We start from the raw sequence: 24,986 nt of genomic DNA on the forward strand, positions 1-24,986 counted from the left end.
TAACTGACTGAGCCACCCATGCACCCCATCCTTTTGTTTTCTTTTAAATTCTTCCCATGCCCTGGTGGTGGATTCCCCAGGTACCAATAAATAAAAACATCCAAAGACAAGCTATTTGAAAATTACCTGCCATTGGTCAGTAGTTGATGCCATGAATGAAGTTAAACATTTTTAGCTGTTTCTTTCTTACATCCATTCTGATTGTGAAATGAAGAGTATCTATTAAGGAAAAGGCCTAAAGTTTATAAAGTTAATCTTCAGCCATGGAAACACCTTTCTGCCTGATAAACTCAGGCATGTATCCTGTAATGCAGCAGCAGAAGGCTGCCCTTGCTGCAGTAGTTGGTGGGGTCTAGTCTCCAGCTCCTTGGGGGGTAACGCTGGCATGTTTTCTGTAAGAGACCATGATGGAGATGGCCTAGGTGTCCTCTTGCCTAGTCTTCCACCCTCAACCCCCTTGCCCAACATCAGTCCTGAAAATTTTCTGTTTGTCTATTTAGTCAATTATATACGTATTTTTTTTTTTTTCCTTTCCAGATGAAACTGGAGCGAGCAGAGTGGGGCAATGACCTGCCTACTGTGGAGTTGCAGCTGGAAACACAGCAGCATATCCACACCAGTGTGGAAGAACTGGGCTCAAGTGTCAAAGAGGCCAGGTTGTATGAGGTGTGTGGCATTCAGAATGCATTATGGCAGGGTGCAGTGAGGCAGGGCGGGTAATGGAGTAGTGTGTACCAGACAGCTATTTCCGAGAAGGGGACTCTGGGGGCACCTGGGTGGCTCAGTCAGTTCAGCATCTGATTCTTGATCTCAGCTCAGGTCTTGATCTTGGGGTTGTGAGTTCAAGTTCCATATTGGGCTCCACGCTGGGCATAGAGCCTACTTTAAAAACAAAAACAAACCAGACATAAGATGAGGGGGCTCTGGAAAAGAATGGTAACCATGAGCAGCAGTTTACAACAAATTCCCTTTCTGCATGAAGTATCTCTTCTGTCCTTTGAAATACCCTTAAGAGCAAGGTATTTTTATTAACCCTTTTTACTAAAAAGAATTGTGATACTGAAAACTGAGGTCAAAATCAGTATGTAGTGAGTGCAGTTGCCAAATACAGGCCCTCTACTCCAAAACTTCATGTTCCTTCCACTTCACCTCCTGCCTGCAGGGAGATCTAATATGGAGAAACTATTCAGTAAGTCTCTCCCTCCCTCATTCTGTCTTCTCTTTTGTAATTTCAACTTTTCCCTTCAAAAAAGCAATTGGGAATCAGCAGACGTAAGTTTTTCTAGAAACCTCCCAGAGTTGCTGGAAGCACAAGATCTGTCAGCTGTATTCAACCCACCCTCGGGACTGTCCCTCACCCAGTGCTGCCCCAGGCTTTAAAACCTGACCCAGAGTTGTTATCTCAGCTAAACAGTCCCTATCTGTGTGCCTACATAGTTGAAACCACACTGTACATATAGTATAATTACTTTTTCTCTAACGTATCTTTATTTCATGCCTTTCTTGTCAGGGAAAAATGTCCCAAAATTTCCGTACCAGTTATGTTGAAACTCTCGGAAAGTTGGAGACACAATACTGTAAACTGAAGGTGAGTTTTGGCTCTTTTATTCTTTTTATGGACAATCCAGTTCTTTCCAAACAACTATCTGTGCTAATTCAGAAAGTTTATGGTTCAGCCCTGTTTTGGTTGTCTGTTTATTAGGTTATATCACTTACTTTGCAATTATTCATATGTATTATAACATTTCTCAATTTTCTTAGTGGATCAGAAACCACTGCCCCAGAAAGTTTTAATTAAGTAAATCCTGTCCTAGTTTCCGTGTTTCACCAAAGCAGTGACTTATGTGCTTTGAGACACCACAACTAAAAGTTCAAGATTAGTAGGAAGGAGACTCCTCTTCAGTCTCTTCTTCATTCTTGTCTTTTGAGATTGTCCAGAGTAGGACAGGCCTAGGATTATTCTTTATTCAGAGTGCCCCAGAAAAGCCTGGTGAATTCTAATTTCTTGCTGGGATTGACCAGGGCTCTGGGAGTCCTGTATCAAACTTATATTAAATTTGAATTCATGGAGAAGCACCCAGAGATGAAAAATCAAGGCTCAATTTATTTCCTGGATTTTTCTTTGCTTTGATGTCACATGTGCTATTTTCTACAGAGGAAAGGCTGGCAATCTAACCTTATAATCCTTGCTTTGTCTAGGAAACTTCTAGCTTCCGGATGCGGCATCTTCAGAGCCTGCATAAATTTGTCTCCAGAGCTACCGCTGAGTTGATCTGGTTGAATGAGAAGGAGGAGGAGGAGCTCGCTTATGATTGGAGTGACAACAATCCCAACATCTCAGCCAAGAGAAATTACTTCTCTGTGAGTCTAGCACAACAGACCTGTCATATTTATGTATTAGCAGAAGAAATCAGAGAGTCTGTTGAGAGCTTGGATTTCTGGATTTGCATTTCGCTAGGCAGAAATAAGGACTTTCTTGCTTAAATGCACCTGTGTGTGTGAGAAGTGTACGTGGAGAGGGGAACCTGAGCTCTAGAATGTATTTAGAAAGGCAGTGTGTTGGGATGCCTGGGTGGCTGTCGGCTAAGTGCCTGCCTTTGGCTCAGGTCATGATCCTGGAGTCCCGAGATTGAGCCCCACATGAGGCTCCCTGTTCAGTGGGGTATCTGCTTCTCCCTTTCCGGCTGCCCCTCCCCCTGCTCCTTTTCTCTCTCTCTCTCTCTCTCTCTCTCTCACTCAAATAAATTAAAAAAAAAAATGCAATGTTTTGGACAAAGAGAGTATCAGTCTGCAAGTTGAGTCCTTTCAGAATAGCTTTGTGCTTAAGATGATAGGCTTTAGAGTGAAAGAGATCTGGGTTCAAATTCTTCTCTACTTACTGGCTCTGTGACCCTAAGCAAGTTATTTAATCTCTCTGGACCTCTATAAAATGGGACAATAGTACCACTTCAAAGGGTTGTATAAAAGATTGACTAGCTACTGTAGGCAAAGCACTTAGTATAGGGCTTAGATATTTAATTGAGGTATACTCTTGGCTTCTCACAAATTCTGAATTTTCTTAAGTTCATTTAATAATTTTTTCATCAAAAATCTTCATCTGTAAAATGGGAAGGGAAATTCAGCATTGGGGAATGGTATAATACTTTTTACTCTTTTTCAGTGAATACAAGTAGGGTCATTTTTGTTAAGTGTATTTCCACATCTCAGAGGTTTTTAAGGATTTTGTAAACTCTATGCAAATGGGAAGCTTTTATACTAACACTTAATTTAGATACTTTTAAATTCAATTATAGTTTAAAAAATATAAATGTCTCCTGATTGGAGAATGGTATCTGATTCTTCTGTAGTAAAGGAGAAAGAATAGATGCTATAATATAGAAAACAGTCTGTCTGAGAATAGAAATGAGGCTATGGTGAAGATAAAAAGAAAGTGCTTAGAAAGAAGGGACCAGATCTGACAGCAGGGATCCATACCTAGCTTCACAGAAGAGCTAGCATCTAAGTTGTGTCCTGTACCGTTAAAAGAATTTAAAGGCAGTGGAGGGCACTGCAGGCTGGTGGAATAGTCTGAGCAAAGCCTGCCAGTCAGTGATTGGGATCTAAGGGTGTGTCAGGTACTGTGTTAGGCCAGTGGGGACATGAATCAGTCCCACCTGTCAAGTTATCTCCTTCCTCTGTGTCCAGTGCTCATCCTGTGTTCCCCTGCTTCCTCAGGTCTGGCCCAGGTCCCATATCCTTTGTGAATCATTCTCCAGTAATCCTAACATTTTTGCTCTTCTCTGAAACGCTCTGGCATGTGCTGTTTATTCTTCTCATCTTGGCACTAACCCTGTGTTGAATGCTCCTTTAAAGCGGGGCAGGAGGGGTACCTGGGTGACTCAGTCATTAAATGTCTGCCTTCGGCTCAGGTCATGATCTCAGGTCATGACTGAGCCCAGCAAGCCCTGCATCGGGTCCCCTCCTTGGTGGAAAGCTTGCTTCTCTCTTGCTCACTCCCCCTGCCTGTGCTCCCTCTCTCGCTGTCTCTCTCTACCAAATAAATAAATAAACTTGGGGCACCTGGGTGGCTCAGTGGGTTAAGCCTCTGCCTTCTGCTCAGGTCATGATCTCAGGTCCTGGGATTGAGCCCCTCATCAGGCTCTCTGCTCAGCGGGGAGCCTGCTTCCCCCCCACCTCTCTGCGTACCTCTCTGCTTCCTTGTGATTTCTCTCTGTCAAATAAATAAACAAAATCTTAGAAAAATATAAATAAATAAATAAACAAACAAACTCTATAAATAAATAAAGTTGGGCCAGGAATACAGCCTTTTCCTTATTCTCCTCCCCCTTTGATAGCACTTACTGCATGCAACTGAATTCAATTTTCAGGAATTGACCATGCAACTGGAGGAGAAACAGGATGTGTTTCGGTCTCTACAAGATACAGCAGAGTTGCTGTCACTTGAGAACCACCCAGCCAAGCAAACCGTGGAGGTATGTGACTTGAGAACGTGAAGGGGTCAGTGCTCAGAACTTGTCATTAAAGAAGCATTCAAATCTGAAACTTTGTTCTATTGCAACACCTTGGAGGAAGTGTCAGTGATCATTTGTCTTGGATCCTCTCTCTTGTCATCCCAGCCCCCAAAAGACTATAAATAAGGGGAGAATATGATGAGAAACTAGAAGAGCTAGAGATGCCTATTGAACGTATTTTTTCATGGTGTGGTGCCTTTGCCCAGAGGAGAGAGACAGTGGAGGACTAGGAGGGATTTATTTATATTTGTGTTTTGCTGATCATTTACAACTGACCCTTGAACAACATGGGTCTGAACTGTCTGGCTCCACTTATATATGGATTTTTTAAAAAATAAATACCATATAGTACTGTAAATGTATTTTCTCTTCCTTATGATTTTTTAGTAACATTTTCTTTGCTGTAGCTTACTTTATTTCAAGTGCATAGTATATATACAGTTTGTGATACATATAATGCACAAAGTAGGTGTTCTTTGACTGTTATCTGTAAAGCTTCTGGTCAACAGTAGGCTATTAGTAGTTACGTTTCTGGGGAGACAACAGTCACGTGTGGATTTCCAACTGCTTGGAGATTCGGCGCCTTCAGGCCCTCCATTGTTCAAGGGTCAGCTGTAGTTTGAGTGTGGGAAAAGCCTTTTCTGTGTAAACCTCGTTAGATGAAAGGCAAGCCTCTTTCTGAAGGCGGGCGCTCAGCAGATGCCTGTCAGGTATCTCCATATATCTTTGGTTGGCCTGTCACTGGCAGAGCTGTGCTTGGAAGAGAACACTGCATGCGGACCTTGTTAAGCCCTGCCCTTTTGTGTGCGTGTTTGGTTCCTACAGGCTTACAGTGCCGCCGCCCAGTCCCAGTTGCAGTGGATGAAGCAGCTGTGCTTGTGTGTTGAGCAGCATGTGAAAGAGAATACTGCTTACTTTCAGGTATGTGGGCTTTGTGTTTGTGTCTGTGCACATTATGTGTCTGCATGTGCACACAAGACCATGCACGGAAGAGGTGGGGTGAAACACACACCTGCATCAGTTAACGGGTACTATGTAAACCTCTGCCCCAAAGCACAGCTGTTGAACAACAGTCCTTTAGCTAGCTCTTGGTTCTGTGGGTTGGTAATTTGGGTTAGGTTCTGCTGAGATGAGGAAAGATGATTCTTGCCTAGCTTATAGATGGCTGCAGGCGGCTGATAGGCAGGTGAGGTGCCAAACGGCATGACTTCCATGTCAGACAGTAGGTTGGAATGGTGGGATACAAGTCTCTGGCATCTAATAGGCTCTCCTAGGCTTTTTTCATGGAGTAGCTATGTTCCACAAACAGCCAGAGAGAGCACGCTCCAGGGCACAAGCCCTTTCTTCTGCTGTCACATTTATTAATGTGTCAGGGCAAAGCAAGTCACGTGCCTATATGCCCAGCTTCAAGGGGAGAAGTAGACCCTCCCATGGGAAAAGCTGTAAAATATCAGGACCATATTTCTTTTTTCAGTCCATCACAACTTCAAGAATATACTCCTTGTTTTCAGTGGAGTGTAGCAGGAGGAAATAAGCTGTTACCTCTCTTCGGGTTTGCCCTAAATGATATAATCTTCTTGATCATTTTATAACCTTATCAGTAGATTGGAACATTTGATCGCTCAAGCTCTAGGCTTTTCATGATGTCTACCTCAGAGGCAAGTGTTGTCACCAGCAGTGTTTCCGAGGAGGGGAAGCCAACTGACTTTCCTATAGGGTGCCATAGGCTTTGTGGTTGATATCACTGATATTTCCTGGCTGTAGCATTTCAGGCCCTCAGTTTCTCCTCCTGTGGACCTTGTGATGCAGCATCACTAATCCAGGAGTGTCATCAGTTCCTGGCAGCTCTGCACAAATTTTCTCTTTCCCGGTTAACATGCTTGTGTTGTGATGAGTTGCACATGAGGTACCCCTCCTCTCGCCACAGTTCTTCAGTGATGCCCGGGACCTGGAGTCATTCTTGAGGAACCTCCAAGACTCCATCAAACGAAAATATTCCTGTGACCACAACACCAGCTTATCTCGCCTCGAGGACCTGCTCCAGGACTCCATGGTGGGTGTTGTATCAGCGGGATGATTACTTCTGAGAAACAGAGTAAACCATCCCAGCTGCTGCTGTTGATATCCTTGAAAGCTCCAGGGCAGTGGGTTATTACTATACTGTCTGGCTCATATTCAAATAGAGTTTAACCTCAATTTTGTTTTTTTTCTTTTTTTCCTTTTCTTTCTGTAAAAAATAGTTGCTAATAAGATTCCTTTGGGTATGCTATTGAAGTAATGGCCTAGACCTTGTGCTCAGCATACTTTCTTTGCTTGTTCCTATTTTAATTCAGTAGTTGGGACCAAAGATGTGGTGTATAGCATGAAAAATAGAATTGAAGGGGATTAGGTGACACCAAATTGTTTTTTACTCTCTCATGCAAAGAGAATTCAAACCAATGAACTAGACCCAAGCCAAATTTTTCCTCTTTGGTAATTTTGTTTTGGTAAAGTGAGATATTAGAATATTGATTTTAACTAAGGATAACATTAAAATCTTATTTAGATATAATGCAATATTTGTCCAGTTTATGTGGCAATATTAACTTAAAAAAATTTTGTATCCAGTATTTAATCCAACTCAATTTTATATTCATTTTCTCCAATGAATTATTCTTTCAGGAATGCTGGTATTAAAATCAGAGCAGGACTATTTACATGTATTGAATGCATATTATACAGAGTTGGAAAGACAAGGCTCCAGTTACATTACAAATTAAGACAGAAGAGTATGTAATAGGGAAATTATTCTTTTCTATATGAGAAACAGGGAACTCTCATTTCAGTAGGAAATTACAAGTAAGAGAACCAGAATAACCCAAAACCGTCATTTTTTCATGAGTGAGACTTGGGTATTTGTGAACATTAGCTGATTATTTATTATTTTTACACTTTCAGGTATTATTAACCCATGAATGGGTTCACATTCACTGTTTCACCTGGGAAAATAATCTGTTAATTTAATGAACTTGGAATGAAGGATAAAAGCCTGACGTTTTAGATATTGTCTCTAGAATGTCTCTCTTGAAGGTACTTCAAGTATGAAGGAGGAATATAATAATCCTTGGCTATTATCTCCTCCCTTCCACAGAGTACCTTCCTGTCTTAGGGTAACTCCTCTGCAATTGTTGTCATATCTTCTCTTCTCGAGGGTCGCTGCTCTGTTCCCTCCTCTCCAGGTCAGGGGCATCGGGTTGGCGGCGTCATCTGGGCATGAAGTCACCTGGGTCTGCTCCTCAGCTTTTCCTCAGCTTGTCCGTCAGGTTCGGGAGCATCTGTCATGGCTTCTGGTTCTTTTCAGAACTTTTACCACGCTGAGCACTTGGTTTCTGGAACTTGAGATGTTTGGCTGTGGGTTAGACAGAAATTGACATCTTTATTGCAAGGAAACAGAAATGGGTAGACCAGCTCTCAAGTATGGAACAGTGTGGCTGTCTCCCTGATATATTCCATTCCTCTTTCTTAACTAATAAGTTAAAGTTGTATTTCTTCCAATCATGCTCCCGGGGACAGGCACAGGTAGTTTATTTAAGCATTTCTTTTTCTTTACTTTCATATTCTTAATTCTTTAATGGCATTTCTTAACATTATTAACTCTTTACTCTCATCACATCTACTTCCATCCTAAGAAAGCCCTCTTCTAAGGACTTTTTATACCTCAAAATGGGCTTGACACATCCTGGTAATACATGAAAGTTATCTTTTATTCTCTAACACAGTTGGTAGTAGATTACTACCAATTTTGTGGGCAAGAAGTTCATTAGTTTTTAAGATAATGGGGTTTGCAGAGACTTGAGAGCTTCAATTTTGCATGGTACTTCTTTCAAACTAGTCAAATATACGTGACTGTGGCACAGCAAGACACTAAAAGGTAAATCCTAAATCATTTGTCATGATGTCTTCACCAATAGCATCGGTTTATAAATTGTTGGTGGAAGAGCTAAGATCTTTCTCTAGAAAGTTTGGCTCAATTTAAGAGTGAAATATCAGTAGTAGAGCTTGGGAGGTATAATTATTTAAAAATTTCTTAAAGAGCACAATTCTGGCTTCTCCTAAGCACAAGGCAAGAACTGGCTTCTACCACTAAGAAAGTGATTATAATAATAATAATAGCAACGGCAACGTTGTTATTATTGTTCTTAAACTTCCATGCTTTCTGAACCTTGTTTGGGGAAATCCTGTGTTAGCTGTGTTTATCTGTATTTGGCAGCTGGCAGTTCTTTTTTGTTTTGTTTTTATTATTTTTGCATGTGGCTTCATGATTCATTGAAAAGAGCACAGGGAGAAAGCTGAACAATTTGAGTACAAAAGCACTTGGTAGAAGACAGAAATATCCTCTCCTTGTTTCTTTATCTCTGTATTTCTAAGATGGCTCCACCACGGATCCCTACTTAACTGAGAAATGACATTCTCTGAGGGAGCGGAGCACTCAGTTTTCTTTGTTGACTCAGCACCCTGAGTGGCAACATTAATGTGTTTTTGTATTTCTTCTCACTTTGTAGGATGAAAAGGAACAGCTTATACAGTCCAAGAGTTCTGTTGCCAGCCTTGTTGGGAGATCCAAAACCATTGTTCAGCTAAAGCCACGCAGTCCTGACCACGTGCTGAAGAGTACCATTTCCGTGAAGGCCATCTGTGACTACCGGCAGATAGAGGTGAGGCGAGGGAAGGGTTACCTCTGGCTACAGAGGGAAGCAAGGGAGAAGCAAAACCTTCAGTTAGGGTTATGATAGGGAAAGGTCCAGTGGTAGAGGTGTTTTGTTTTGTTTCATTAGAACTTAAGCATCTTTTTTTTTTTTTCCAGATTTTGTTTATTTATATGACAGAGAGAGATAGCAAGAGAGGGAACACAAGCAGGGGGAGTTGGGGAGGGAGAAGCAGGCTTCCCACTGAACAGGGAGCCCCATGTGGGGCTCAAACCCAGAACACAGGGATCATGACCTGAGCTAAAGGCAGACACTTAACGACTGAGCCATCCTGGCGCCCCAGAACTTAAATATACTTAAAAAAAAAAAAAATGGTGGAACTCTACAGGCTTGATCTACTCCCTACCTCAGAGATTGGCGTCATCATCCCCCCCAACCCCATATCCTAAGTGGTGTCAGAAATGGTACTTCGTAGCACCTGAGCAATACCTTTGGCTTTCCCCCTCTTATCCGCTACAACTAGTAGGACTATCTAATCAATATCAACTTGTAAGTAAATATCTCTTAGATGTAGTTTTTTCTGTCCTTGCAGCTACTACCCTAACTAAGTTAGACCATCAGTTTCTTTTGCTTGGATCATAGCATTGCCTCCCCAATTCAATGCGTTCTTTATCTTTACACTAGCATGATTTTGATTTTTTTTTTAAGATTCACTCATTTATTTTATTTTATTTTATTTATTTATTTTTTAAGATTTTATTTATTTATTTGACAGACAGAAATCACAAGTAGGCAGAGAGGCAGGCAGAGAAAGAGAGATGGAAGCAGGCTCCCCGCCAAGCAGAGAGCCCGACGCGGGGCTGATCCCAGGACTGGGATCCTGGGATCATGACCTGAGCCGAAGGCAGAGGCTTTAACCTACTGAGCCACCAGATGCCCCTCAATCATTTATTTTAGATAGAGAGAGAAAGCATGTGAGCAGTGTAGGGGCAGAAGGAGAGAGAGAGAGAATCCTCAAGCAGACTCCTTGCTGAGAACAGAGCCCAAAGCAGGGCTCATTCCCAAGACCCTAAGAGCATGACCTGAGCTAAAATCAAGAGTCAGCCACCCAGGTGCCCCCCGGCATGATCTTTAAAAAAAAAGGTCATTCCCCTTCTTACATTCTGTAACAATTCCCGAATTCCATTTAGAAAGTTTAAATTCTTAATGTGGCTTCAAGGTCCCAACTAATCTTTCTTTACCTCTCTAGGCAAGACTGGGTCATTGTCCCTTTCATGCATTCCCCTGGTAAATTGCATTTTTCACACAGTATTCTAATTCTGTATCCAACCAGAATATGTGGAATATAGACCATGTCTGTCACTTTACCATTCTATGTCCAGTGGCCCACCAAAATTCCAGGCACATATTAGGCTCAGTAAATATTTGTAATGCAAAAGAATGAACTTCTCTGGCACTTTTCTGTGTCTCAGTATTTCTGTCTATAGAATAGGGATGATCATGTTGGTTATTTATTTCCCAAGAGAAGGAATTGATGATTTCAGAATGCTTAAACCTTTTTGGGGATTTGAGTGGAATGACAAGAAGGGAGAAAGAGGAAATATCACAAAAGCAAGGTTGCAATTATTCATATCCCTTTAACTTTTACCCTAATGATTGTAGATGCGGAGAGATAGCTCTTGGAGGTCTTAAGACAGTCTCCTTATAACATTCATATACTAAGTTACTGGACATGTAATAAACATTGAACAAACACTTGCTTCATTGATGTATTTGATATCACAACCTTTCCTGTGTTACGTATTTATAAGGTTATCCTTTTGTCAAAATCAGGAAACCTCACTAATTGATGACAGATTTCAAAAATGATTTTTTTCTTAAGGAATTCATAGCCTTGGAGTCAAGTACCGTATCATAATGGGTTGTTGGTTTATCTGTTAGCAATAACTTGTGAGTTTATCTCCTCAGATCACCATCTGCAAGAATGATGAGTGCGTATTGGAAGATAATTCTCAGCGGACCAAGTGGAAAGTGATCAGCCCCACAGGGAATGAGGCAATGGTGCCATCCGTCTGTTTCCTCATCCCCTCACCCAATAAGGATGCCATTGAGATGGCCACCAGGTAACTGCTCAGTTGCCCATTGTGCTACTTAGTCTGAGTGAGCTAATGGAGGGATGAATCTGTATTTTGATCTTAAACAGAGCAGCCAAGTTTTTAAGTTTCTTCTGGGAAAGGCCTCCTATTAGGATACCAGATCTTGCACTGGGAGCTATGTTGTAGCTTTTCAGTAAATGTTTATGTTCAATTGAGATATATTCAGTGATCATTCTTGAGTTAAATTCAGAAGACTGATTTTTATATTGATAGTTAATTTTCTTCTCTGTATTTTATTAATGACATACACATGCATATTTTTAAAATCTGAAGTATACCACGAAGCTAATAATAAAACCCACCTACCCTGGAGTTCTATTTTCCCAAGTTTGTTATTTTCAACCATTGATTTTGGTATCACTGGAATTTTAGTGGGATTTTTGGAGAGGGAAAAGATAAACTAATGGGTTTAAGGTCTCTTATTTAAGTGAGGCCCTGGCTTCCAGTTTTCCATCCTATTCTTTATATCTCACATTTCTTGACTTAAAGAAATTCAAGGTAATGTAGTGTGTGTTGAATATGTCTGTGTATTTGTGAGTTTGTAAGTCTAGAATTTGAGATTGAATTAGGCATGGGATGCTTTAGAAAAAAATTTTCCCTGGTCCTTCATACTGCAGTTTTGTTTTTTTTTAATTTTTAATATGCCAGATGACTTTTTAAGTTGCTCTTAATTTTCAAACACCTTAGCAGTTTTATGAATATATAGACCATAGCAGTGTACTTTTAAGCATTGATATTATCATTTTTCGACAATTCTCTAGATGGGTTTTTTTTTTTCTACTTTTCTCCATTACTTCTCTTCATGGATGTATCTTCTCACTTCTTGCGATTATATTATATACAGATCACATTTATTAGGCTGCCAAACGTATGCTGACATCATAGACATAACACTGTGATAAGTCCAGATTGTTTGAATAGCTCAGTTAATTTTGTTCTACAGATTGCCGTGTTAGTATTTGATTCCTTGCCTTTCTCTGTTCAGTATACAAACCCAGTTCTGCTAAGGCAATCACAGTTTCCCCCTGGAAGGTCTCTAATGCAGAATTCAAGTTTCAAGAAAAGCTACCACCAGATTCTCTGTTGTTTCTAGGGTGGAGCAGTCTTACCAGAAAGTGATGGCCCTCTGGCATCAGCTACATGTTAACACCAAAAGCCTTATCTCCTGGAACTATCTGAGGAAGGACCTGGACCTTGTAAAGACCTGGAACCTGGAAAAGGTAAGTGTGAAAGCCTTACCTCAGGTTCATATGCTACTGGCAAGCTTTTTTCAGAAGGAAACTTTTCTCATTACCGAGAAACTCCCACTTACCCAAAGGGAGTAGAGTGGAGTTAGGGATAATGTTTCAGAATTAGGGGGTCCTAGGAACTAAAAACCAGCAGCCTAAATGGTTAAGGAAGTTCCTGATGAAAATAAATGACATCTTCTCTCTTCTTGGCCAACCGAAGATTGTAGGCTTCTTTTCACTCTGCTCTTGTATAAGGTGTGTATGTAGTAGAGGAATATTGGTGAATTAAAAATTATGAAGGGTTGTGTCCAAGAGGGCACAGTGGGTGCTTCTGGTATACTGGTCATATTGTTTCTTGATCTAAACGCTGATTATATGGATAAGTTCTGTTTCTGAAAAATCAACATGTTTGCAGTTATGGTGTGTGCACCTGATTTGTGTATATGTTAAACATCAATAAAAAGGAGAAATAGAGAATGTATTATGGTCCCATTCTATTAAAATTTCTTCTGTTTTTGTTTTGTTTTGTGTTTTGTTTTTTCTCTTTAGCTTCGATCCTCAGCACCAGGGGAGTGCCACCAGGTTATGAAGACTCTCCAGGCCCACTATGAAGATTTTTTGCAGGATAGCCGTGACTCTCTGGTCTTCTCAGTATCTGATCGTTTGCGCTTGGAAGAAGAGGTGGAGGCTTGTAAAACCCACTTCCAGCACCTGATGAAGTCCATAGAGAATGGTTTGTGCCTTGGGAAAGGGAGAAGAGTGGTGGATTGAGAGCCCTGAAGGGTTCTCCTAGACCTTCATGAAGGCTAGAAAGTACCACCTTTTTACCATTTGAGGGGCTCAAAACTTGAGAAAGGGAAAAACTTACAGAGATGAATTCTCAGAATCAGATCATGGTCAAAGAGGCCCTATTTCAGGCATTATTGCTAATCAACGTATCGCATTTTCTTGTGGCTTTTGCATGTTTGGATCTTTAAAGATGAGTATACAATGCAGGGAACTTAGGATCAGGCAAAATGTTCCCCCTATATAAGGTCTTGCTTTCATATGTGGAATATCAGATCTGCTGCCCTCTGTCTAAGGGTGAATCTATTTTTCTTAGGTTTGTTGACCTCTCTTGTGGTCCTTCATATTACCCTGTGCTTCTGCATTTACAGAGGACAAAGAGGAAACTGTGGCCAAGATGTACATTTCAGAGCTGAAGAATATCCGACTACGGCTGGAAGAGTGTGAACAGCGGCTGGTCAAACGAATTCAGTTTCCAGCCAGTTCTAGGACTGACAAAGATGCCCGGCAGGACAATGCGTTAAGGATTGCAGAACAAGAGGTAAGCCTGAAGAGCAGGGTGGGTGCTGGCTGCAGTGTAAATGCTTTCAGGGTGAATTGGATGACAAGCCAATATGGAGCTTGTACCCTCTCTTCCTTGATGCTGTCGGCGGAAGTGGCGGCCATTTGTTACTGGGCATCATGGCTGCTCTCAGACCTCTGGTGAAACCCAAGAGCATTAAAAAGGGGTCCAGGAAATTCATCTGGTACTAGTCATACCAGTATGTCAAAATTAAGCACAACTGGTGGAAACCTAGAGGCATTGATAATAGAGTGCGCAGAAGATTCAAGGGCCAGATCCAGAAGCCCAGCATTGGTTATGGGAGCAGCAAGAAAGCAGAGCACATGCTGCCTGCCCAGTGGCTTCTGGAAGTTCCTAGTACATGACATCCAGGAACTTGAAATGCTGCTGATGTGCAGTAAATCTCACTGTGCAGAGATAGCTCACAAGATCTCCTCCAAGATCCACAAAGCCATGGTGAAAAGAGCAGCCCAGCTGGCCATCAGTCACCAATCCCAATGCCAGGCTGTGCAGTGAAGAAAATGAACAGATAGCTTGTTGTGCACCTCATATTTGTGTTAATAAAGCCATAAAACTACAAAAAAAAAATGTGGGGCTTAAGAAATAAGGCAATAGACTCATGGCATTCCTACTTGAGAATTCTTCCCTGCAACCTGCAGATGCCTTTTATCTATGGCAAAGCATGATTTCAGCTCCTGGTGTGTTTCTGACTATTGATTAGTTTTCTGCACAGTTGGGAAGGCATACAGACTGGCAGATTGTTCTATGCACTGCATTTGGGCTACATGTTTTAAGACTGCTTAGCAAAGATGCTGCTGTCTGCTCTATCCCTGATGTGCATGTGTTACTTTCTGTGACGTGGTTGCCATCAGCCATCACATACAAAAAATACAAGGGAAGACTCAGATTCTACTCTAGGCTCTGATGCACACTTGACTTTTAGCAAGTTAACTCTCATCCTAGTTTCCTTTCTTATAAAATGGAGATAATGGATGAGCCCAAACTATATCACAAAACTTTGGAAGTTAAATGACAGAGTATACATAATGAGTTTTCTGAAAAAGTAGAGTAGTATTTTTGAAGTATAAGCAAATATTAATGGCTTTGTTACCTGCTCATAGGCATGTAAAGAGAGTAAGCCAAGGTCTTTGCTTTTGGCTTATGGTGTAGTTAAGAATAAAACGTTGAAGTCACAATTAGGACCTTCAGTATAAGAGATGTCATAAGATAGTATCAAGAGCACTTGCAGGTTTCAAAGCAAACATAGCTATAGAAATATAGAGTATCACTAGACCATTTCTACTTGGGACCATAGGAGAGAGCTCTATGAAGAATAGTAGATTTGATCTGGGAGCTTAAAGGAATGGAAAGGACTGGCAAAATTAGGAGGAATGATTTTTCTTACCTTTCTCAATTATTCCCAAGCTTGAAGAAGAGATGAGAGGGCAGTGTAATTTTCTTTGGCTGAGATGGATTTAAATTCACAAATGAGGCATATCATATAAACCTATAATTTTCATATTGAAACTTTAGTTTTCTGCAGTCATCTGAAATCTGTTTGTTCTGCAAAAATAGAACATTCCAAGAAATGTTAATATTTAGCTCTTCTAAAGGACTTTCCTTTTCTGGATTTACTTTTTATTTTCAAGTAGTTTCAGTATACAGAAAATTTTTTTTTTCAGAAAATTTTTTATTATTGTATAGCCTTCACCTAGATCACACAGATTTTGACATTTTTCTTTATTTTCTTTATCATTTTTCCTATACATGTACCTTATAATAATCTTTTTCTTTTCTTGAGAGTGAGTTCTGTACGTGATGCTCCTTTATCCCTAAATACTTTTTTAAAAATCCTTAAATACTTTATTGTGCATTTCCGGAAATGAAGGGTAGGCTCTCTCTCTTTCTTTTTAAAGATTTATTAATTTATTTGAGGGGCACCTGGGTGGCTCAGTCATTAGCAACTACCTTCTGCTCAGGTCATGATCCCAGGCTCATGATCCCATGATCAAGCCCCACATCAGGCTCCCTGCTCAGTGGGAATCCTGCTTCTGCCTCTCCCACTCCCCCTGCTTGTGTTCCTGCTCTCACTATCTCTCTGTCAAATTAATAAATAAAACTTTTTTTAAAAGGATTTATTAATTTATTTGTGTGTGAGAGAGATAACTTCCATGTATAAGCCTGGAGGGAGGAGCAGAGGGATAGAGAGAATCTCAAGCAGACTCCCCCTGCTCAGTGCAGAGCCTGACATGGGGTTCGATCTCACAACCCTGAGATCATGACCTGAGCCAAAATTGAGAGTTAAATGCTTAAACTGACTGAGCCACCCAGGCACCATAAATATAGTCTCTTATGTAACCAGAAGACAATGATTAAAATCAGGGAATGAACATTGATATAATGCTGTTATCCAAGACTTCATTAAAATTTCATCAGTTGGCCTACTAATACCTATTTTGGGCACCCACCCACACACACACACACATACACACCAGAGAATATTTTTAGTACAGGACTCAATCCAGTACTTACTACACATTGTGTTTAGTTGCTATGTCTCTTTAAATTTCCTTAACCTGAAACAATTTCTTGATTTTTCATCATCTTTCATGCTCCTGACATTTGTGAAGAGTGAAGGTCATTTATTTTGTAGAATGTTCCTTTGTGTTTATCTGAGGCTTCTCCATGATTAGATATAGGTTACGTGTTTTTGGCAGGAACTCTGCAGAAATGATCTTGTGTCCTTAGTGCATGACCTCAGGAAGCATGTCATATTGATTTGTCCCATTACTGGTGATAACTTATATCACTTGTTGCTCTTTTCCCTTTTATAAGGGAAAATTACTAAGCAAATTGTGGGGAGATACTTTGAGACTATATAAAAACCTGTTTTATATCACACTTTTACCAACTAGTTTTAGCATCTCGTGTGTATTCTTGACTGAATTAATTGGTATGACTGTTTCCCAAGGGTGATTTTCTAATTGTTACTTTTTTTACATTATTCCTATTATACTACAATAGAATAAATTTCTATTCTACCAAAAGGGAAGAGCTTGCTTTCCTTCCTCCTTTTTTCCTTCTTTATGTCATTATGGACTTATGGACTCTTGTGTTGCTTAAGGTTTGTCAGTTGTTATTCTCTTTATTTTGATGTTCAGAATTTCCAAAATTTAGCCATTGAAAGCTGCTTCAAGCTGACATCCCTATCATTTTAAAATGTCCCCACCATTCTTTGAGTGCTTTCTTATTTCTCAACAACAAAAAAATATTTCAGATTCGCTTTGCCTTTGCCAGCCCCACCTCTGTAATCAGCCATTTCTCCAAGGAGTCTCCCTTCCTTTTGATGGAGAATGCTATTTAGAAACCAAGATTCGGATGCTGAGTATGCTCATTATTATTGGGGTGTCATTGTTTCTAGGTCTGCTCAGTTGAGAGAGCTAGAAAAATACATGCTTATAAATACATACTTGCGGGGCGCCTGGGCGGCTCAGCGGGTTAAGCCGCTGTCTTTGGCTCAGGTCATGAACTCGGAGTCCTGGGATCGAGCCCTGCATCGGGCTCTCTGCTCAGCGGGGAGCCTGCTTCCTCCTCTCTCTCTGCCTGCCTCTCTGCCTGCTTGTGATCTCTCTCAATAAATCTCTCTCAAATAAATAAATAAAATCTTTTAAAATAAATAAATAAATAAATAAATACTTGCATACACATATACAAAAACACCCCTATGTCACACACACATTTATGTATATATATGTGTGTGTGTGTGTGTGTGTCTGTGTATAGGTATAATTATATAATAGGTATAATTATATAATTTCATATACCTACACACACACACATATATACACATACACACATATATATATGAATGTATCACAAAGGTTATATGCTGATATCGATCAATTTATCAATCCCTCTCTCTGGCACTCACACACACACACACACACACACACAGACATAACTATGAATTCCTATGTCTGTCTTCATCTGGTTCCAAACTAGTACCACAGGGTTCATACTAACCTCTCTTCTTTCCATAATTGTAACTCCCTTCCCCAAGCCTGAAAAACCTACTTTACGTTATCCATAGTAAATTTACTTATTGCTCAGTTCTGACATGCAGAGATAAGTATTTTTTTTTTTAAGATTTTATGTATTTGACAGGCAGAGGTCACAAGTAGGCAGAGAGGCAGGCAGAGAGAGGAGGAAGTAGGCTCCCTGCTGAGCAGTGAGCCTGATGCGGGACTCAATTTCAGGACCCTGAGACCACAACCTGAGCCGAAGGCAGAGGCTTAACCCACCGAGCCACCCAGGTGCCCCGATAAGTAGTTTTAGAATTACTGACTCATGGTACTACAAAAAAAACAAACCTACTAACTAGAGTTCAACATTTATTTCTGGTTCATTTTGTCTGTAGCCTGCAGTCCAAATACTGTATTCAGAAAATACTTATGTGTATTCTTCCCATCCTCCTCCATCAGCACTATTTTGTAGTTTATTCAGCTACTCCTTTATATGTGGGCATTTAGGTTGTTTGCAGTATATGCTTATTACAAACAAGAATGTTTTTCTAACTTATGTGTTCAACTCTGTCTCCATCTTTGTTGCGTATCTTGTTCCTGACAGCGCACTCAAGAGGATTTACAGCAGCTCAGGTCAGAGTTTGATGTTGTTTCCACGAAATGCAATAGCTTTCTTCATCAGTCTCCATCTGGTTCGAGTGTCCCAAGTCTGCGCTCAGAGCTCAATCTACTGGTGGAGAAAATAGACCATGTATATGGTCTGTCCACTGTCTACCTGAATAAGTGAGTAAGCTGAGGATTTGGATCCAAAGGGCGGTGTTTTCACTTTGTGAGAAGGGCCTGGAGTGTTCTGTGAACAACCCACAGAGGTTGCAGATCTTAAAGAGCATGTAGTCATAGAAATGAGACCTTGGCTTTAGTTCCAGGCAACATGGAGCGGGTTCACTGAAAAAAAACTCTGGAAAAAAAAAAAAGAAAAAGAAAAGGGACACTAAAGAATAAAATAAAAATTTTCAGTTAAACTAAATATAAGTTTTGAAGGCTTGCCCTCTACTCATCATGGCCATGAGGTGTCAGAGATCTTAGACTCTTGTAGTGTTGAGTGGGTTTCTGGCCTCGTATCATTTCTCCCATGAGTCCACCACATGTGTGCATGTCCCAGTATCACCTAGAACTATATTTTGAATTGGCTTAAATTGGCAACACGTTTACCATGCTTTCTTGTTTTTGTGAAACCCATCATTTAGTAATAGTAAAACTGATGTTAGCAGTTCTATTTGGGAACCTCTCTACAGCACTCCCAAGTCTGTGGCTCAGCTCTTTCTGTGTGTTAACGAAGGTGACTTTACCCTCATAGGCTGAAGACAATCGATGTTATAGTACGTAGCATCCAGGACGCTGAACTCTTGGTTAAAGGTTATGAGATTAAGCTAAGTCAAGAAGAAGCAGTACCCGCAGATCTCTCTGCTCTGGAGTCTCATCGGTCTACGTTACGGGTTGGTTGCTCTGAGTTTCATAGGAGCCTGACTTAACATATCCATTGCTTTGGGTTAGCAGAGAAATGCAATTTTGGATAGCATGAGAATGACTGAATTTTGCATTTGAATAGGCAGAATATCATATTTAATATATTTTAATGTGGATTCAAAGCAGTTGGGACTGAGAAATATGTCTAGCTGGAAAGGGAAAATAAAGGACTATGACTTTCTATTTATTTTCTCCCTTTTCTCCCCAGTAAAATCACAGCAACATCAGATACAGTCATGGTTGTACTGTAAGTTTGTAAATCACTTAGCTGTTATCTCATTGATTCTCACAGAATTGTGAGGTGGGTAGGGAAGAGATTTTTATCTCCATTCACGGATGAGCAGAATGAGATTTAGGCTGCCTAAACAATTTATCTCGGTTTCATAGCTTGTAAGTGGGAGAGCCAGGTTTCAAACACTAGTTCTTTGTACATGTCTCTGTACTGTACTGCCTGTCCTGGGCCGCCTGGTGTGCATGAGCACTGTGGAGATGTTGCTAGCACAAACATTATAAGGTCTGGTTTCTGAATTCCAGATATAATGTGGAGCCAGCTGTAGGCAATGTCCTTGTTTTCTACCTTACTCTTTTTTGGCATGGAGTATATTTAACCTGTTGCTGTACTTCTGTTTCTATAGCACTGGCTTAGTGATGTAAAGGACAAGAATTCAGTGTTTTCAGTCTTGGATGAGGAAATTGCCAAGGCCAAGGTGGTGGCAGAGCAGCTGAGTCGTCTAACCCCAGAGCGAAACCTGGATTTGGAGCGCTATCAGGAAAAAGGCTCCCAGCTGCAGGACCGTTGGCACCGGGTCATTGTTCAGCTGGAGACCCGGTGAGTGGTGACCTCATCCTTTTTTTTTTTAACCTATTCAGGAACTAAGTTTTAAACAGAAGTTAAATTATATCTGTGTATTCTTACTTAAAGTCAGGAAGTGATAGAGAAGGTTACAAATTGAATGACAATATGAATTCTGGACAAGAGAAATGATAGAAAATTGGCACTACCAACCCTAAAACAGACCTGAGAATTGCTTTCAGATCAGCAGTGATGATCTTGTTAGCCATGTTGCTCCTGTTCCAGCTTTTATCTAGTTAAGGCCTGAAGACAATGACTCTAACTCTGAGCCATTTTTCATAGTGGGGCTTTGCAGAATTTCTTGCTTCCACTTTCATTCGCTAAATCAGCAGTTTTTATTTATTTATTTTTTAAGATTATTTATTTATTTATTTATTTGACAGAGAGAGAGAGAGATCACATGTAGGCAGAGAGGCAGTCAGAGAGAGAGTGGGAAGCAGGCTCCCCTCTGAGCAGAGAGTCCAATGCAGGCCTCGATCCCAGGACCCTGAGATCATGACCTGAGCCGAAGGCAGAGGCTTTAACCCCCTGAGCCTCCCAGGCGTCCCAGTGGTTTTTATTTGTATTAACTGAAATCCTTCTGTTGTCTGAGTTGAATAAGAAAGATAGAAAATGACCTTTCTGAGGCTAGGCTGGGTAGGCAAATATATGGAGAGAGGAGTTCTAGCAGCTCTTAAGTTTAGATTGATTCTCTATAATTGAATTACTATCCAAAGTCTAGTTAGACTAATGAAAGTGATATAAGAAACTGTTACCAAAATTAACAAAAAATAACTATTTTCATCCATCTTTCCCCAATAAATTACAGTGCTCCCTAAATCATAACTAGGGTACCTGTCAGGTACTGTCATCAGGAAACAGAAGTGTATAACCAGCATTACCTTATTGGCAACCTGGCAGTCCTTGGCAACCTAGGTAAAAATTTGACATGGGATGCTCCTAGGCAGTGTCCAGGGCTAGCATCACAACTGCACCTTCACCCCACAGAGCACAGGGTACAAACATAGGTCTTGGCATTGTACTGTTGTTCCACCAAAAAAAGATGTATCCTCTGTGATCAAACCCAATTAGAGGAAGGGGCTAAGGAGGGAATCACAACCATTTATTTTATTGTTTGTACTCAAGTATCTGATGGTAGTTTCTTTTCCTTTGCTCCTCCAGCCAATCTGAGCTAGAAAGTATCCAGGAAGTTCTGGGAGATTACAGAGCCTGCCATGGAACGCTCATCAGATGGATTGAGGAAACCACTGCCCAGCAGGAAATGATGAAGCCAGGCCAGGCAGAGGATAGCAGAGTGCTGTCGGAGCAGCTCAGCCAGCAGACGGTGGGTGTGACAGCGTGGTGTAAGTTGGGGGGCAAGAGTGTTAATTCATTGTAAAAGAAGATGATGGACTACCTATTAAGCTTCCCCCAAATGGTAAGACATTCTGAGCCTCCTCTTCTGAAAAGAGTTCAACCAAAATGGTCTCAAGATGATACTGGTTTTGCATTTAGGCCAGACACACTCATTAGGTGCCCTCCAGTCATGAGTTGTAGTGACTATATTGAAATCATAGATTGGACAGATTAAAATTATCTCGCTTCATTTCGTTTCTTGATAACTGCATTTGATCTTACGAGGATGAGAACACCAGGGTACTGACAACCCAGAAAGATATGAACAGACAAAAATTATTTGAAGTGGTTTTTCCTTGTTAGCATTTTGATGATTGTTTTTGTTTGTTGTTGTTGTTGTTTTGGGGGTTGTTGGTGGCTTGTTTTGTGTAGCATTGCAGTTTAGAGTATGAAGTCTGGTGTTAGATTTCTTGGATTCCAGTTCTGGATCACTCACTCACTATGAGACCTTGACCAAATTACTTAGCCTGTCAGTATTCTACTTCCTCATTAACAAAATGGATATAGTTCATTACTTGTTCAGCCTCTCTCACTCATAAGGTTATTATTGTTAGGGTTAAATGAAATGATACATGTAAAATATGCAGAACAGTGGTTTCCGAAGTGTGGACTCCTGACCAGTAATATCTGCATCACCTGGGAGCTTGTTAGAAACACAAGTTCTCAGCCCTACTACAACCTACCAAATCAGAAACTCCAGGGGTATGGAGCCCAGCAATCCGTATTTTATTCAGCCTCACAGGTGATTCTGATGTAGCTAAGATTTGAAAACTGCCTTAGAACATAATAAATGCTCAGCTATTTTGACGACAGTAGGGACAGTGATAACGTTGTTGTGATACTTTCATTTCTAGGATCTGTTTGCAGAAATTGAGAAGAATCAGACAAAGCTGGACCAGTGTCAGAAATTTTCCCAGCAATACTCCACTATTGTAAAGGTAACTCTAGCATATCCCCAAAGGTACATAAATGATCTCCAGCATGGGAAGATCTTCCTTGTCGCTGTAGGTTTTGTTCTGGAGAAATAAGTGCTGCTGCTAGCAGCTGGCCCCATCCTCCAGTTAATGCAGATGTGTAGTGTTCCTGACCCTACATTTGGGAATGCTCAGAGGGTACCAGACATCAGCTCTGATTCAAGGAGTCACTCTTTGAATGATCCACGGGTTTTTTAAACCTGCCATGTCAGAAACAGTGTTTTGGATTTCCTCTCAAATATACTTTGCATTGTCTTGCCTATTCCAGGAAGTAGTGTCTCATTTTCCTACTTGTGAAGCAAAAAACCTGGGAGTCATCTTTAATTCTTTGCTTTGCCATAAACTCTGTGTTGGGTCTGTGAACCATTTGGCTTCATCTTCCAATATGTCCTTAGTCTATCTTTTGTTACCCACCCACCTGCCCCCATTTCCCTGCTTTCCACCTAAGTAAGGAATCTTCCTTAGACTGTTCTAATACCTCTGAGCTGATCTCTTTTTTTTTTTTTTTTTTTTAAAGATTTTATTTATTTATTTGACAGAGAGAGATCACAAGCAGGCAGAGAGGCAGGCAGAGAGAGAGGAGGAAGCAGGCTCCCCACTGAGCAGAGAGCCTGATGCGGGGCTTGATCCCAGGACCCTGAGATCATGACCTGAGCCGAAGTCAGTGGCTTAACTCACTGAGCCACCCAGGCGCCCCCTGAGCTGATCTCTTGCTGTTACCCTTGTCCCACAGGCTATTTTCCCACATAGTAGCCAGACTTACCGTTTTAGAACATATTGCCTATCACTGAACCTCAGACATCATTTTATACACTACCAGAAAAGAGGAAACTCTGCCAATTATGCAAATACCATTGATTGTAAGACATATTCTAGTTTTAGAGATGCTAAAATGTAGGGGAAATGTGCACCTCATAATAGCTGAAATACGGTAAATTGGATCATGTCATTCTTTTGCTCAAAACTGTCCAGTGACTTCATATCCTATTCATAACAGAATTCTAAAGCTGTATATGGCCTGTGAGGCCCTGCATGATCTGGTCCCCCCTCCCTATTTTTCTGATAATATCTTTAAATAAAAATGACCTGAGATTATTACATATTATGTTCCTTCTCACTAGAATGTAAATTCCAAGGAAACAAGTTTTTTTCTAACTTGTTCTCCACTATATGTACAGCATTCAGAGCAATGACAGGTACATAGTAGATGCTCAACAGTACTTTCTGAATGAATGAATTTCTTTAGTTAATAACTGCTGAATAGGGAGCCCAGTGTCGGGCTTGATCCCAGGACCCTGGGATCATGACCTGAGCCAAAGGCAGGAGCTTAACTGATTGAGCCACCCAGGCATCCTAGAGAGAGAGAGTCTTAAGTAGACTCCATGCTGAACACCGAGTCCATCGCAGGGCTCAGTCTCATGACCCTGAGATCACACTACCTGAGCTGAAACCAAGAGTCAGACACTTAACCAACTGAGCCACCGAGGTGCCCCACTATTACTGTTTTTTAATAGGCTGCTTAAGGAACTCATTGTATGTTTTCCTTCTGCCTAGAGTTTTCTAAGTAGACAACGGAAATCATGACCTTGTAGGCAAAGGGAACTGCATAATCAAAGGCACAGAAGAATAGAAATATAACGATTATATGAGGAAATAGCAAATATGCCGGCATAGCTTGAAGGTGTATGGTACATAAGAAGCAGAGACTATGAAAAAGAAGAAGGGGAGGTTGAGGCCAGTCTGTGAAAGGCTATGTCTAATTCTTTTTGCTTTACCTTCTCTTCTTGTTCCTCATTGTGGGATGTTAGAACCAGGAGCATCAGGATCATCTGGGAGCTTGTCAGAAATGCAGAATCTTCCACCTGTCAAATCACAATTTCAGTTTCAGCAAGATCCCCAGATGATTTGTGTGCATGTTGGTATTTGAGAAGCTCTGCTCTAGATCTTTATAAGCTTTCAAACAGAGGAATGAAATGGTCATCTTTGTGTCTTAGAGAAGTTACTGTGGTGACAGGATAGAAAATAAATTAGGAAGAGAGCAAAGTAGGAGAGTAGAAAGAGGCTCTTATGCCCCTCCACATGAGATGTGAAGATGGCCTGGCCTGGGGCGGCAGTCTCAGGATTGCAGACAGAGTGTCAGCATAGCACGGGGACAGGAGAAGAGCGATGGTTTAGGATGACTCTGTTGCTCACCCACTGAGTAATCAGTGAAACTCACCTCCTGTCTCTGGGCTTCCTTTTCCCAGTGGATGAGATGAAAAGGATGGTCAGCAAACAACAAACTGC

General features: G+C 40.9%; 1 protein-coding gene across 22 annotated transcripts in view; it reads left to right on the top strand.

Moving 5' to 3' along the window:
- MACF1 (microtubule actin crosslinking factor 1) overlaps window positions 1-24,986 on the top strand; it is a 340,165-nt gene that overhangs the window by 177,377 nt on the left and 137,802 nt on the right. For all 22 annotated transcript variants that reach the window (XM_044237864.1, XM_044237868.1, XM_044237866.1 and 19 more), the window contains 16 exons: window positions 538-666; window positions 1,511-1,588; window positions 2,200-2,361; window positions 4,368-4,472; window positions 5,337-5,432; window positions 6,439-6,564; window positions 9,053-9,205; window positions 11,165-11,319; window positions 12,446-12,572; window positions 13,131-13,314; window positions 13,739-13,908; window positions 18,556-18,734; window positions 19,309-19,447; window positions 20,114-20,307; window positions 21,493-21,655; window positions 22,581-22,664. In XM_044237864.1, the coding sequence (XP_044093799.1) occupies window positions 538-666; window positions 1,511-1,588; window positions 2,200-2,361; window positions 4,368-4,472; window positions 5,337-5,432; window positions 6,439-6,564; window positions 9,053-9,205; window positions 11,165-11,319; window positions 12,446-12,572; window positions 13,131-13,314; window positions 13,739-13,908; window positions 18,556-18,734; window positions 19,309-19,447; window positions 20,114-20,307; window positions 21,493-21,655; window positions 22,581-22,664 (2,244 nt within the window). The remainder of the gene's footprint in view (window positions 1-537; window positions 667-1,510; window positions 1,589-2,199; window positions 2,362-4,367; window positions 4,473-5,336; window positions 5,433-6,438; window positions 6,565-9,052; window positions 9,206-11,164; window positions 11,320-12,445; window positions 12,573-13,130; window positions 13,315-13,738; window positions 13,909-18,555; window positions 18,735-19,308; window positions 19,448-20,113; window positions 20,308-21,492; window positions 21,656-22,580; window positions 22,665-24,986) is intronic.

The sequence above is a fragment of the Neovison vison genome, chromosome 2 (assembly GCF_020171115.1).
Source record: "Neovison vison isolate M4711 chromosome 2, ASM_NN_V1, whole genome shotgun sequence".
Taxonomy (NCBI): domain Eukaryota; kingdom Metazoa; phylum Chordata; class Mammalia; order Carnivora; family Mustelidae; genus Neogale; species Neogale vison.